The sequence below is a fragment of the Sphaerodactylus townsendi genome, linkage group LG16, assembly GCF_021028975.2.
Source record: "Sphaerodactylus townsendi isolate TG3544 linkage group LG16, MPM_Stown_v2.3, whole genome shotgun sequence".
NCBI lineage: Eukaryota > Metazoa > Chordata > Lepidosauria > Squamata > Sphaerodactylidae > Sphaerodactylus > Sphaerodactylus townsendi.
The window spans coordinates 24,805,368-24,817,417 of record NC_059440.1 but is presented as its reverse complement, the minus strand read 5'-3'; the positions used below and the strand labels follow the sequence as shown (position 1 = coordinate 24,817,417).

The following is a 12,050-nucleotide window of genomic DNA, read 5'->3' as shown; positions in this document are numbered from 1 at the left end:
GTCTGCTCTCAATTTGGCAACACTCACCTTGGCCATATTTGTGAACCGTCAGATGCGCTAACAGGTCAACCCCCCCTTCCCTCCCCTCCTGGTCATTGGTACAGGTGTATTGAGGAGGACGAAGCCGGCTTGTTAGATTTGGAGCAGATGCCGCATTTTGGGAAGGGGCTGGATCTACGCAAAGCATCCGAGGAATCTTTTGAAGTTAAAGATGTGTATAATCCCACCTTAGACTCTGAGGCAATTAAACAGACACTGTACAGGCAGGCTAAAAATCAGGTAGGTGTACCTTGGGACTTTTCTTTAGCTATCTTCCACCAGTTCTGTGGGATTGGCCAACTTGCTTTCCGTCTCCTTAAAGCTAGGATTCTCAAGATCAGACTCTAGTGTAGGAATCTAGCAGCCCAATGGTGGTGGGGAATGAGACACAATGTTTACATCCAGTTTTACAGACTGAATTTTGCCCTTTCTGTACTTATAAGAATGGGGCTGTGTTTGGATGTCTTGATAAACCATGGTTTATAAATCACTGCTTGATCAAAGCCTGGTTAGCTCTGATGTTACAGATGTCCCAATAAACTGAGGTTTATAAACAGTGGTTTGATCCAACCCTGGTGAGTTCTGATATCCAAATGCAGTTGGTCCAACCAACTGAGGCTTGTTGGGTAATGCCAAAGTGAGATTTCAAACTAGGCTTTGCAGTTGGTTTATTAGCCACAGTTCGTGCTATCCTTTATGATTTGTTGGGCATCTAAGTTCACAAATTGCAAATTAAATGAAATATCCACCCCCACTTTACCCCCCACCCCCCAGCAACCATTTTCCTGGCTAGATGAAAAATCCAGGAGGTGATTTAAAATATCCAACATCATGTGGATACAGCCTAGAATTTATTGCATATCTCTGGTAGACAAACCAAAATTTGTGGCACAAACCACAGTTTAAATAAACCATGGTTTATTCTGAATGCAACCCTGGTAGGAACACAGTCCTGATGTATCCATACTGCCACCATATGTTGGTTTTATATCTACTTAACTATCATGGCCTACACTGAAGAACACTAAGAAGTGTAGACTGGCAAGGATTCTGAGCTTTTTCTGTGGAAGATCCTTAATTTTCCAAGCCGCTAAAAGCCCAGTGTTTTCTGGGAAGAAGTCCCTCTTCAAACTAGCTTAAGTTTGTAGCATAGATCAGCCTCAGGAAAAAGCACAACTGCCTGAAACCACAGGTCCACTTACTGAGGAGGGAAGTTGGTTTCTAACTTCTTTTGCTGTTCAAGAGGGAGTCCATTTTGTGTCTCCACGCATGCCCCAGTCTTTGTTGTCTTTTTACTAATACGCTAAATTTGTACTAATTATTTATGGACGTCATGTTGCCTGTTGCTTTTCCTGTAGTGCTGGGCTTAGCCTGATAAAAGACTTTTGTATAACAAACACACACACATGTCCCATCGTTGGACAATCATATATTGGTGCAGGCAGTAAAACTGGAAAGATGGAGGAGGGAGATAAATATTTTCTGTCTGAATCCTTGAGGTTTTCTAGTGTTCCCTGTGGACGTCCCTGCATGCCATCATAGGGATGAAACAAATGTGTCTGTCATTGGGTGGGAAATCTTCCCATCAGATTGTGTCAGATTGTGTGGGTAGCGTTTGACTTGCTTAGGGGGATGGGGATATTTTCCCAACAAGTACCGTTCTTCTATTCGAGGCCTGGGGGGAAGGGTTTTGATTTTTCTTCACATGGAGGAGGTCCCAAATCCAGCTCTTGGCATCTCCGTGCAAAAAAAATGTGGGCAGCAGCAGATACTGCCAGTCAGATCAGATAACTCTGAGCTAGGTGGACTTGTAGTCTGACTGAGGCCCCTTCCGCATCTGCAGAATAATGCACATTGAATCCACTTTTGCAACTGTTTGAAAGTAGATTTTGCTATTCCCCACAGTAAAATCTAGATGCAAAGTGCATTGAAAGTGGATTGAAAGTGCATTATTCTGCATGTGCGGAAGGAGCCTGAGTATAAGACAGCTTCATATGTTCATGTATCATACTGGATCAAACTAATACTCTGGGGCTCCTTCCGCACACACAGAATGATACACTTTCAATCCACTTTCAATTCACTTTGAAGCTGGATTTTACTGTGTGGAATAGCAAAATCCACTTTCAAACAATTGAGAAAGTGGATTGAATCTGCATTATTCTGCATGTGCGGAAGGGGCCTCTGTCAGCAATGGTGGCCACCAATGGGGGCTTTTTGGTAGCCGTTTGCCTCTTTTCACCAAAGCAAACAGACAGCCCTGGCAACATCACAGCAGGAAGCGGTGGGAGAAGATGAGCAGAGGGCCTTTGGTTGGTGGTGGTCACTCTGCAGGACTCTGGTGCTTCCACATGGCACAACCTTCCCAAACCTCTCTCAGCCATTGGACATTGAAGATGTTTGGGGTCTCCCATTAATGAGGGTAGCAATAACTTGTGATCACATCTCCCTGACCTCCATGCAGACACACACACACTGTGTGTTGTAAGAAGTGTCTGTGCAACTCATTGCCACTGGACTCCAGAGCAGGGCGAGCCTGAGACATTTAGAAGCCAGAACTAGAAAACTCAAATGATACTAATCTGGTGCACAGACTCCCCATAGTTTGCTTGCACACTTAGGGGGACGAAACCCCATTGGGTCGTGATTTATGTATTTATTTATTGCTGATAGGGATCCGGCAAGTCGGCGCCCTTTCTTCTAGGCTGTGTTTTCTTCTTTCTCCCACAGGCTTATGCAATGATGTTATCCCTTTCCGAGAACACACCCCTCCATCCCTCTTCCCAGAACTCTCTGGATGCTTGGTTGAACATGGCAGGGGCAGCCTCGGAGTCAGGGGGCTTCAACTCCGTCGGTCACCTCTGAGAGGTTCGAGGGGGCACCCGCCACCATCCCAGTAAGGAGACTGAGGTACCCCAAAAGGCCTCTCGGACACCCCAGAACGTGAGAAACTCACCCGAAGGCCTCCCAGGCTTTCCTGCTGGGAGAACAAACCCGTCGCGGACATGTTGCCTCTCGTTTCCGATTTTGCCGAATCCGCCAACCTCAGCCACCCTGGGATCCTGCCATCTCCAAAGCGTAGCACAGATCACGAACGAATGACTTCCTGCAAGGTGCACTTGTCGTTAGCAAATCAAATACTGTCCCTTCTCCCGTTACAGACCGTATTGCTGAGCCAGCAAAAACCTACTTGTAAACAAACGAAAATAAACTTGAAGTCCTTCGATCCTCACATCCAGTTCTACGTAAGAAGACAATGATGACTTTCCAGGCCAGGTCTATATTAATGAAGTCACTGGATTCCCACCGAGATTAGGACACTGTTGATGTTTCTCTGCTTCGTTCCCCCCTTCTCCAATTTTACAACTGGTGTCAAATCTTTTTCCCTAGGACCCATGTATGTATGTAGTGTGAACCCTTGTTACAATGCCTTGGTGTGGTCAAGAACAGCCTCTGAACATACAGTCCCTGTGGTGGGTAGTTTTCCTGATATGCATCACTCGGATATAATGGTCTTGTTCCTACATCTCAATCATTGTCCCTTTTCTCAAAGGAGGTCTTGGGTATAGTGTCTTCTCTGAACAAAGGAGCCATCAAGACTGTGATAATCTGGTATTTCACTCTCCCCAAGATTTACTAGTCCTAGAAAATGATCTGAAAGACAACAGAGATTTTTTGTCTTTTCTCCTGTTCTCCAGGGCAGTTCCTACATAGCTGAAACCGGAAATGGTTCTGGAAAAGAGCATTGCTTTTTTAAAAAGGTAAATTAGGTTCCCCTAAGACAGGGACCCAGTTTTGGAATTTTCAGGTCCACTCTCAAAAGGCAAAGCTGCTGTCAACCGAAATAGATCACTGATCCTCCTAGCTTGTAGATCACTGATCCTCCTGGCTGTCGATGGCTCCTAGCTTGTAGATCACTGATCCTCCTGGCTGTTGATGGCTCTCCAGGGACTCAGGCAGAGAAGCACCTTTCCTGTTTTCTGAGGTTCTTAAACTGGAGATTCTGATTGAACCCGGAAGCTTCTGCATGCAAAGCAGATGCCTTCTGTCACAGAGCCAACAGTGCCTCCCCAATCCACGAAATTTCACCAAAATCACCCAAACCCTTTCTGCCCTGCTCATGATATCTTGAATGTTTCAGTTCAGCAGGATTTGGCCGATTTAGCTAATTTGCCTCAGAATTTTACCTGTGGGGAAAGGTTGGTGGTCATTCCAGCGCAGGTGCCTACGTACTGACCAATGTATGGCTGCTGTACTTTGTTTGTGTGTGGATTTGGGGGGTTTCTCTTTGGATACGCCACCAAACTGAAACTGAAGTCTGGGTGACAACCACAAGAGACAATTCCACCGTTTTCCTTTGCTGATGGGCTAGAGGGGTTTCATTGGGTGCATTCCACTTAAACCCAGCGGGTATTTGATATTAGAAGTGATATCAGATAGGGCAGGATTAGGAATTGTTTTGTGTGTCGGAAGGGCCCTTTAGTTGGAACTCTCAATGTATAGAATTGGATCATATCAATCCCGGAATGCAGTGTCTTTCGACATTCAAGCTACTGCCCCAATATAGATGCATTCATACTTTTCATTCCTACCACATATCAGAACAGTCCTCTGTCTTGGAATCTCTCTGTCCTCCCAGTTTCCAGGGTGAAGATTTGGATTAGGTTCAAAAAGACAGACTTGTTCAGATAATATGAGAAGGGGGGGTGATTTGAGGGATACACACTATGGAGTTTCCTTCAGTGTCAATATTTTCAAATCTTTGGGACATATCACTGGACCAGCATAGTCCAGCTTTAACATGGCCTGGGTTAATTTAGTGGTTTAAACGTTATAAGCGTCAGGAGACGAAGCTTTCTTCATCAGACTCTCAAAAGTTTACACCGCAAAAATCTCGTAGGTGTCTACGGTGCTCCTGGATTGGACTCTAGGTGGTCTGCACCAGAGCAACCTGGATACCTGAGTCTAGTTTGGCAAAGAAGATTTTGTTAAAGATGGGTAGTTTCACACCACCTCACAGAACTACATTTCCCAGGGTTCCCTGGAGCAAGGCAACAGCTGCTAAACCAATTTGCCTGTAGTATAAATGCACAGTATAAATGCAATTGACAGATCTGCCATCGGGCCTTGAAAGTTACCCCAGGCAGGGTATCTTCAAGACAAGATACAGAGGTTTTTTTTTTGGGGGGGGGGGGGTGTCTTCTTTAAGTCAGGCACATGCATTTGAATCAACGTCTAAAGTATTTTTTTAATGCCATCTCCAAATTTTATTGTTTGTTTTTAAGTTTAGTGTTGACAAATACCCTGCAGATAAGTCTGACGATAAGCAGAGTCGTTCATGTTAAAGATCAGCAGTCCACCTGCAATTATTCATGGGGTTTTCCAGCATGGTTTTTTTTAAAAAAAAACTCTGAATCTCCTACAATCTGAACATCAATAATTCATCGGGAATTTAGTTAGCAGCGGAGAAATCATCTTAGGCAAATTTGGAATGTGGGCAAACACCTTTGAATGGCCCGGCGCTGCCTGAGACCTCCTTCTGTCTATTGACTCACCTGTTATGTGGATAATGCATTGTGGTGGTTATTGTAAGAGAATCCCTGGGTCTCCACCAGGGTTGCCAACCTCCAGGCAGGAACTGGGGATCTCCTGAAATTGCAACTGATCTCCAGACAACAAAAATCGGTTCCCCTGGAGAAAATGGCTGCTTTGGTGGTGGATTGTAGGTCATTATGCCCCACTGAGGTCTCTCCCCTCTTTAAACCTGACCCTCCACAGGCCCCACCCCTCAAATCTTCAGGCATTTCCATATTCGGAGTTGGCAACCTTAGTCTGACCTCTACTGGAGCAGCAAAGGGTTTTTCTGCAGCGGTTATTTCTGTTAGTTGTGTTCCCCAACTGTGTCTTTCCCCCCTCTTTTCTGCACATGTTTTGCTCCCTCTAGTGGTCGCTTCGATCTTCATAGCTGTTTCTCTGGGAGTGGGGGATTCCCTTCAGGGAGGCTGGGACATTCCTCAGAAGCCCAGGATGACTCAAGTGTTTGGGGGACTCCCTTGAACTGAAAAAAAAAAGATAGTTGGGAGGAAGCTGCACAAACCAAGGAAGAGTTATGGCATCCCACTCTGTGTCCCAAGCTTCATCTCTCCCTCTTGCTTCATTCATTGAATTGGAGCACTTGGGCGGCGGGGAGGAAGGACAGTTATGTTTGGCTGACTTCATGGACCTTCCAGAAGCCTCTATCATCCAGAATTTGACCAACTCCTGAAGCCAGCGGGACTGGGAAATGAACTCTTGTGCATCCTTTGTGCCCAGATGTGCAAAGACCGTAAATCTGCACAGCTCCTTCCCCTTCCTCCCAGGGGCTGTTTACACATCTTCCACTCAGGGCAGAAAGGTGCTTTCCCATGAAATCCAGAAGCCTTTGTAGAGGGTGCAGGAATCAACAGCCGCCCTCATTTAGCACATTGCGCAAAGCAATGGGGATGTCCTGGGGTTGCTCGTCCCACCCTTGGGACCCTCTGGGCAGTCCATGTTGTGCATAGCAGCATCCCCATAGAAACTCACAAAGTTGCCATCTGCCCATGACCAGAGGAACACTTCCTTTTCTCTATCGTCCTCCTGCACAAAACCACCCTTAAAGCTACGGCAAAACATTCCAGATGCTGGCACTATTAAACCCATTCATGGGGGCTGTGTATTTTCAGAGGGGCCAATTTAAAAAAAAATGAGAAACCAACCTATTGGGAGATTTCAGGGGGAGGGAGGAACGCGATGGAATTTTCTTTAATCTGTATATAACATGTAATTTTTTTGGAAAAGGAAAAAAAACTTTTTTTTCTTATTTTATTCCTTCCGTAACAGTATTTTTATTATATTTTTGTTTTGCGTTAGATATCATTATTGTAAAGAAATAATGTTAATATAAGTAATTAGTGAAGGACCAAAATGGTATAATTAAGGCTGTGTGTCGTATGACTGATAACCAGGGAGTAGAGGGTGTTTTTCATATTGTCTCTAATGTGCCAAATAACCCATGGGTAATAATAGTCCTGTTCTTGCTGTCGGTTTCCAGACAATCATATGTTATGTTTAATTATTCTTTTTCTAAAAAGTTTCTGGGGGGATTTGCATTGAGGATTGAGCGGTCTATTTATATGGGTCTTTGTTTCCTTTTACGATTTGGCAAAGAAAAGAATATTGCAACCAGAAATCTTAGAAGATGTCCTTGGAAAGGAAAGAGCCAAGAGGCACGTATGCGCCCATGCAATGTAACCATGAAACAAGGGCAGCAGCGGCATTCCACATTACAGCTGTTGTGGCGTTCAGGGCACGTGGGCATACAAGATACTGATGGTTTTCAGAAAAGACCCTCCAAACCCCTCCTTGTTTAGCTAATGGCCTAATTTGAAGACTTACAAGTCTGCTCCAAAGATACCACCTTGCCAAGTAGCTGGTCAGCGCTGTCCATTTTGTGGGCTGGCTTTTCAAAGAGGCACATGACTAGAAGGTGGGCTGACTTGGGATTCTCTAAACAGGTGGCTGGTACAGTCAATGCTCTTTGGTCCAGTGTGGATGCAACTAATTCAATATTTGGGCCTGTGCTATGGCCTTGGTGTTGGATACTGGTGACCATGAATTAATTCTTTCCTTTGGAACTCTGGCCCCTTCCACACATGCACTTTCAATGCATTTTGCAGCTGGATTTTACTGTGCGGAATAGCAAAATCCACTTTCAAACAATTGTGAAAGTGGGTTGAAAGTGCATTATTCTGCATGTGCGGAAGGGGCCTCTGTGTCGAAAAGGATTTATACGCACAGGCAAGCGATGCCCAGTCCAGCAGGAGATATGAGCACAGCACTGCTGGGCTACTACAAGATTGCATGATTGGCCAGAAGATTGGTAATCTTTTCAGCACATCGATTCTCACTACCAATAGGGGAAAACAGTTTTAACACTAGATTAGGGTTTTCTTGCGGAAGGGGGCATTCTTGTCAACTGAACTGATCCAACTGGAGTATCATGTTGAGATGTTCAAAGGAATCTGGAACAGTCTGTACCCTCCATCAACTTTAATCTCACCTGCTCAGTTCCACCACCCCGAAATGAAGAAACTAAGGCCCCTTCCATACACGCAAAATAATGTGTTTTCAAACCACTTTCACAACTGTTTGCAAGTGGATTTTGCCATTCTGCACAGCTTCAAAGAGCATTGAAAGCAATTTGAAAGTGCATTATTCTGCATGTGCGGAATGAGCCTAAGGTTGTACTTCAGAAGACTAAAAACAGTTAAGCTGATGAGAAAAAACGCTCTTCTAACCTGTTCCTCTTAATTAACATTAGTTCACCCTGCATGCAAAATATTAACCCAAACCCTAATTCCAAGGACATGTCTTTATTTGTGAAGGATTGGTACAAAAATCTGACCAGGATAGAAGAGGAGGGTGAAAGGGTATCTCTTTATGCGTATGTTGCAGTGGAATGCCTCCCTTGAACCAGCCAAGAGGGGGCTGCTTTGGTGCATTATGCTCCCGAGCTTCCCTCCATCCCCAACACATTTTTCATGCCAATCAAAAGACCAGCAAACAAGGATGGGATTTTTGAAAAGTTCTCTTAAGGGATCGTTGCAAGTGCCAAATTGCATGTCTTGATGGAAACAAGAACCCCATTTTGTCTGTTTAAAACCCAAGACTCAGCACTTAGAATTTCATGAGAAAAACAAAATACTTGTTCCCCGCCCCTTTGTCCTTGGTGAAGAATCCTATAAAGCACTTGTTGGGTGACTTGAAACATTCGGACGTTCTCCTGCATCAACTCCATGGAAAAGTCTGGGTGCGGCTCCGGTCGATTTCAGTTGCGCAAGAGAACATCCCGGTGGTTTGTGTCCTGTATACATTTAGGCATAAATGAAGCATAGAAGCACTGGAATGAATTTATTTTTTTTTCCTCCAACGTACTGCAATCTACTGACTTAACATTCATTATTTTTAATATGCTGTATTTTTTATTTCTTATGTGGTGGTTGGAAGGAAAGCAACATGGGTGTAGAAATTTACACTTTTTTAAAAAAAAATGAAGGAATAATCTAATCTGCTTGTGCCTCCGCAGATGATCCGTGGGCAAAATAATTTTCATATTCGATGGGTCAAAGTAAAGGTGTTTCACCGAAAGCCATTGGAAGTGGTTTCCCTTTTGTATTTTCTTAATAGATACACAGCCTGTGATTTTTGAAAAAAGGTTGGTTGCTTCTGCCTATATAATCCAAGTATGTCTCTTTTTTTCTCTCTCTCCTTTCCTTTCCTTCCTGCATGTCTTTTTTCTTCCTTGGTCCTCAATACCACTTTTAGAACTTTTTTTTTTTAATGAGCAAAAATGGCAGCTTTTGTTTTCCAACAATTAACGTGAGAACAAATAATTCTAAAGCCATTTCTCAAACGGGCATATCTACACTACAGATTTAAACTGGTTTGAGAGTCATTCCGCCTCCCCCAAAGAATCATGGAAACTATAGTTCAGTGGAGAGGGCAAGGTTAAGCAGACTATTGCAGAAGTTTCTGCACCCACCGTGAAAACTACAATTCCCAAGTTCCTTTGTGACAACCAGTCCAGTTAAAGTGATTACAAACCAACATAAACCTGTTGTTTAGATATGCCTCTTTACCTATCTCAGCTGTCTTTCTTGCTAATTTCAACATGCAAGCTTTTTTAACGCCCGTTGCCTGCCTGAAAAAAAGATGTAATTTTTTTCTTGTTTTTTAAAAGAAACTTATATATATAATGGTAGCAAGGATTATAATTTGTGTATCTATCCATCCTTCCTTCTCCAATTCTCCGCCGTTGTTACAATATACAAATTTGAACTAGGTTTTTTTTTCCTTTTAGAAATGTATAGTCTTTTTTAATCAATTGTAAATGTCTTTTTTTTCCAAATAATGTTTTAAAAACATTGAGAAAGAAGAAGGTGCTAGTTCTTGGCATTCTGGAGTGTATATTGCTTCTGTTGTTTATAAGTAAAATTGCATGACTTGTGTTTCAAAGTCATTCTTGTGTCCGTTTGTGAAATTTTTATTAAAAACAACAAAAAAATTCAGTAGATGCACTTATTGTATATGTGATTAGGGGTATTTTTTTTTCCTTTTGTTTGAATTTTTCTGTTTTTTTCGTTAGGGGCTAGAAGCCTCGAACTGCCAAGGAAAATTTTAAATAAGTGGCAGTTATTAATTAATATGAAATCGCTTTGTTGGGAGAGTAAATGAAGTTAAAAGAGAGAAAGAGAGAGATGACTTGTAGAATATAATTAAAAAAAGCGATTTTGCAAAAATTTCACTTTGATGCTTGTGATAAAAAGATGACTTGTGTAGAGAAATTCCTTTAAAAATAATGACTAGAAAGCGCTGATTTTGAGGTTAATGCTGTAGAATAGGAATGTATACCAAATGTAATCTTTCCAATGCTACGACGGATTTATACATGAGATTGATATGCAATAAACTTGTGTGCTTTTTTAAAAAAGATGGTCCTGTGGATTTCTTGCAAAGTGGGCACACGCTGATAATATATACTGATAATGAACAGATGCAAATGTCATATACCAAGTCAGATCATTGGCCCATCTAGCTCAGTATAGTCTACTCCAGGGGTAGGGAACCTACGGCTCTCCAGATGTTCAGGAACTACAATTCCCATCAGCCCCTACCAGCATGGCCAATTGGCCATGCTGACAGAGGCTGATGGGAATTGTAGTTCCTGAACATCTGGAGAGCGCAGGTTCCCTACCCCTGGTCTACACTGACTGGCAGCTCCGTGAGATGTCACCCAGCAACTTCTACTGGAAATCTTTTAGTTGGAGAACCCAGGATTTGATTCAGGGATGTGTAGCAGGCAAGGCACATGCTTCAGGTATAGTTCAGGGATGACGTGCTGTTCAGTGTTGGATACAGGTTGGCTGGGTCCAGCTTTAAACTGCAGGCTTCAGTTCAATGGAGTGGCACCCAGAGCACGTCCTCTGCCTTATCCCACCCTAGATACGCCTCTGATCTCATGTATTAAGTTTATATGAAGTTTGTCAAGAAGTCTTGGGATTTCTGTCTCCCAGAACTGCCCACTGAGATCTTACAAGTGCAAGGAATATAATGGCATGTTTAAGCCATTATATAATGGCAAAAAATCCAAACTTCACATACACGCTACAGGGGTCAGTGCTATCAGTCACAGACCAGGAAAGGGATTTAGGCGTCTTAGTTGATAGTTCCATGGGAATGTCAACTCAATGCATGGCAGCTGTAAAAAAGGCAAACTCTATGCTGGGGATCATTAGAAAAGGAATTGATAATAAAACTGCAAAGAATGTCATGCCCTTATATAAAGCAGTGAATGGAGCCACTGCGACTTGGGAAGTTACTGTGTCCAGTTCTGGTCAGCCACATCCTCAAAAAAGGATATTGAGGGAGATAGAAAAAAGTGCAGAGAAGGGCAACAAGGATGATTGAGGGACTGGAGCACCTTCCCTATGAGGGAGAAGGCTGCAGCGGTTGGGGACTCTTTAGTTTGGAGAGGAGGCGGCTGAGGGGGGATATGATTGAAGTCTACAAAATTATGCATGGGGTAGAAAATGTTGACAGAGAGAAATTTTTCTCTCTTTCTCACAATACTAGAACCAGGGGGCATTCATTGAAAATGCTGGGGGGAAGAATTAGGACTAATAAAAGGAAACATTCTTCTTCACGCAACGTGTGATTGGTGTTTGGAATATGCTGCCACAGGAGGGAGGGTGATGGCCACTAACCTGGATAGCTTTAAAAGGGGCTTGGACAGATTTATGGAGGAGAAGTCGATTTTATGGCTACCAATCTTGATCCTCCTTGATCTGAGATTGCAAATGCCTTAACAGACCAGGTGATCGGGAGCAACAGCCGCAGAAGGCCATTGCGTTCACCTCCTGCATGTGAGCTCCCAAAGGCACTTGGTGGGCCACTGCGAGTAGCAGAGAGCTGGACTAGATGGACTTTGGTCT

At 43.4% G+C, this 12,050-nt stretch overlaps 1 protein-coding gene across 7 annotated transcripts in view; it reads left to right on the top strand.

Moving 5' to 3' along the window:
- The window catches only part of PRDM16 (PR/SET domain 16), a 404,189-nt gene extending 393,658 nt beyond the window's left edge, over window positions 1–10,531 (top strand). For 6 of the 7 annotated variants that reach the window (XM_048518726.1, XM_048518723.1, XM_048518722.1 and 3 more), the window contains 2 exons: window positions 105–279; window positions 2,770–10,531. In XM_048518726.1, the coding sequence (XP_048374683.1) occupies window positions 105–279; window positions 2,770–2,904 (310 nt within the window). In that variant the 3' untranslated portion in view covers window positions 2,905–10,531. The remainder of the gene's footprint in view (window positions 1–104; window positions 280–2,769) is intronic. The other variant, XM_048518725.1, reaches the window with a different exon arrangement.
- The last annotated feature ends 1,519 nt before the right edge of the window (window positions 10,532–12,050 follow it).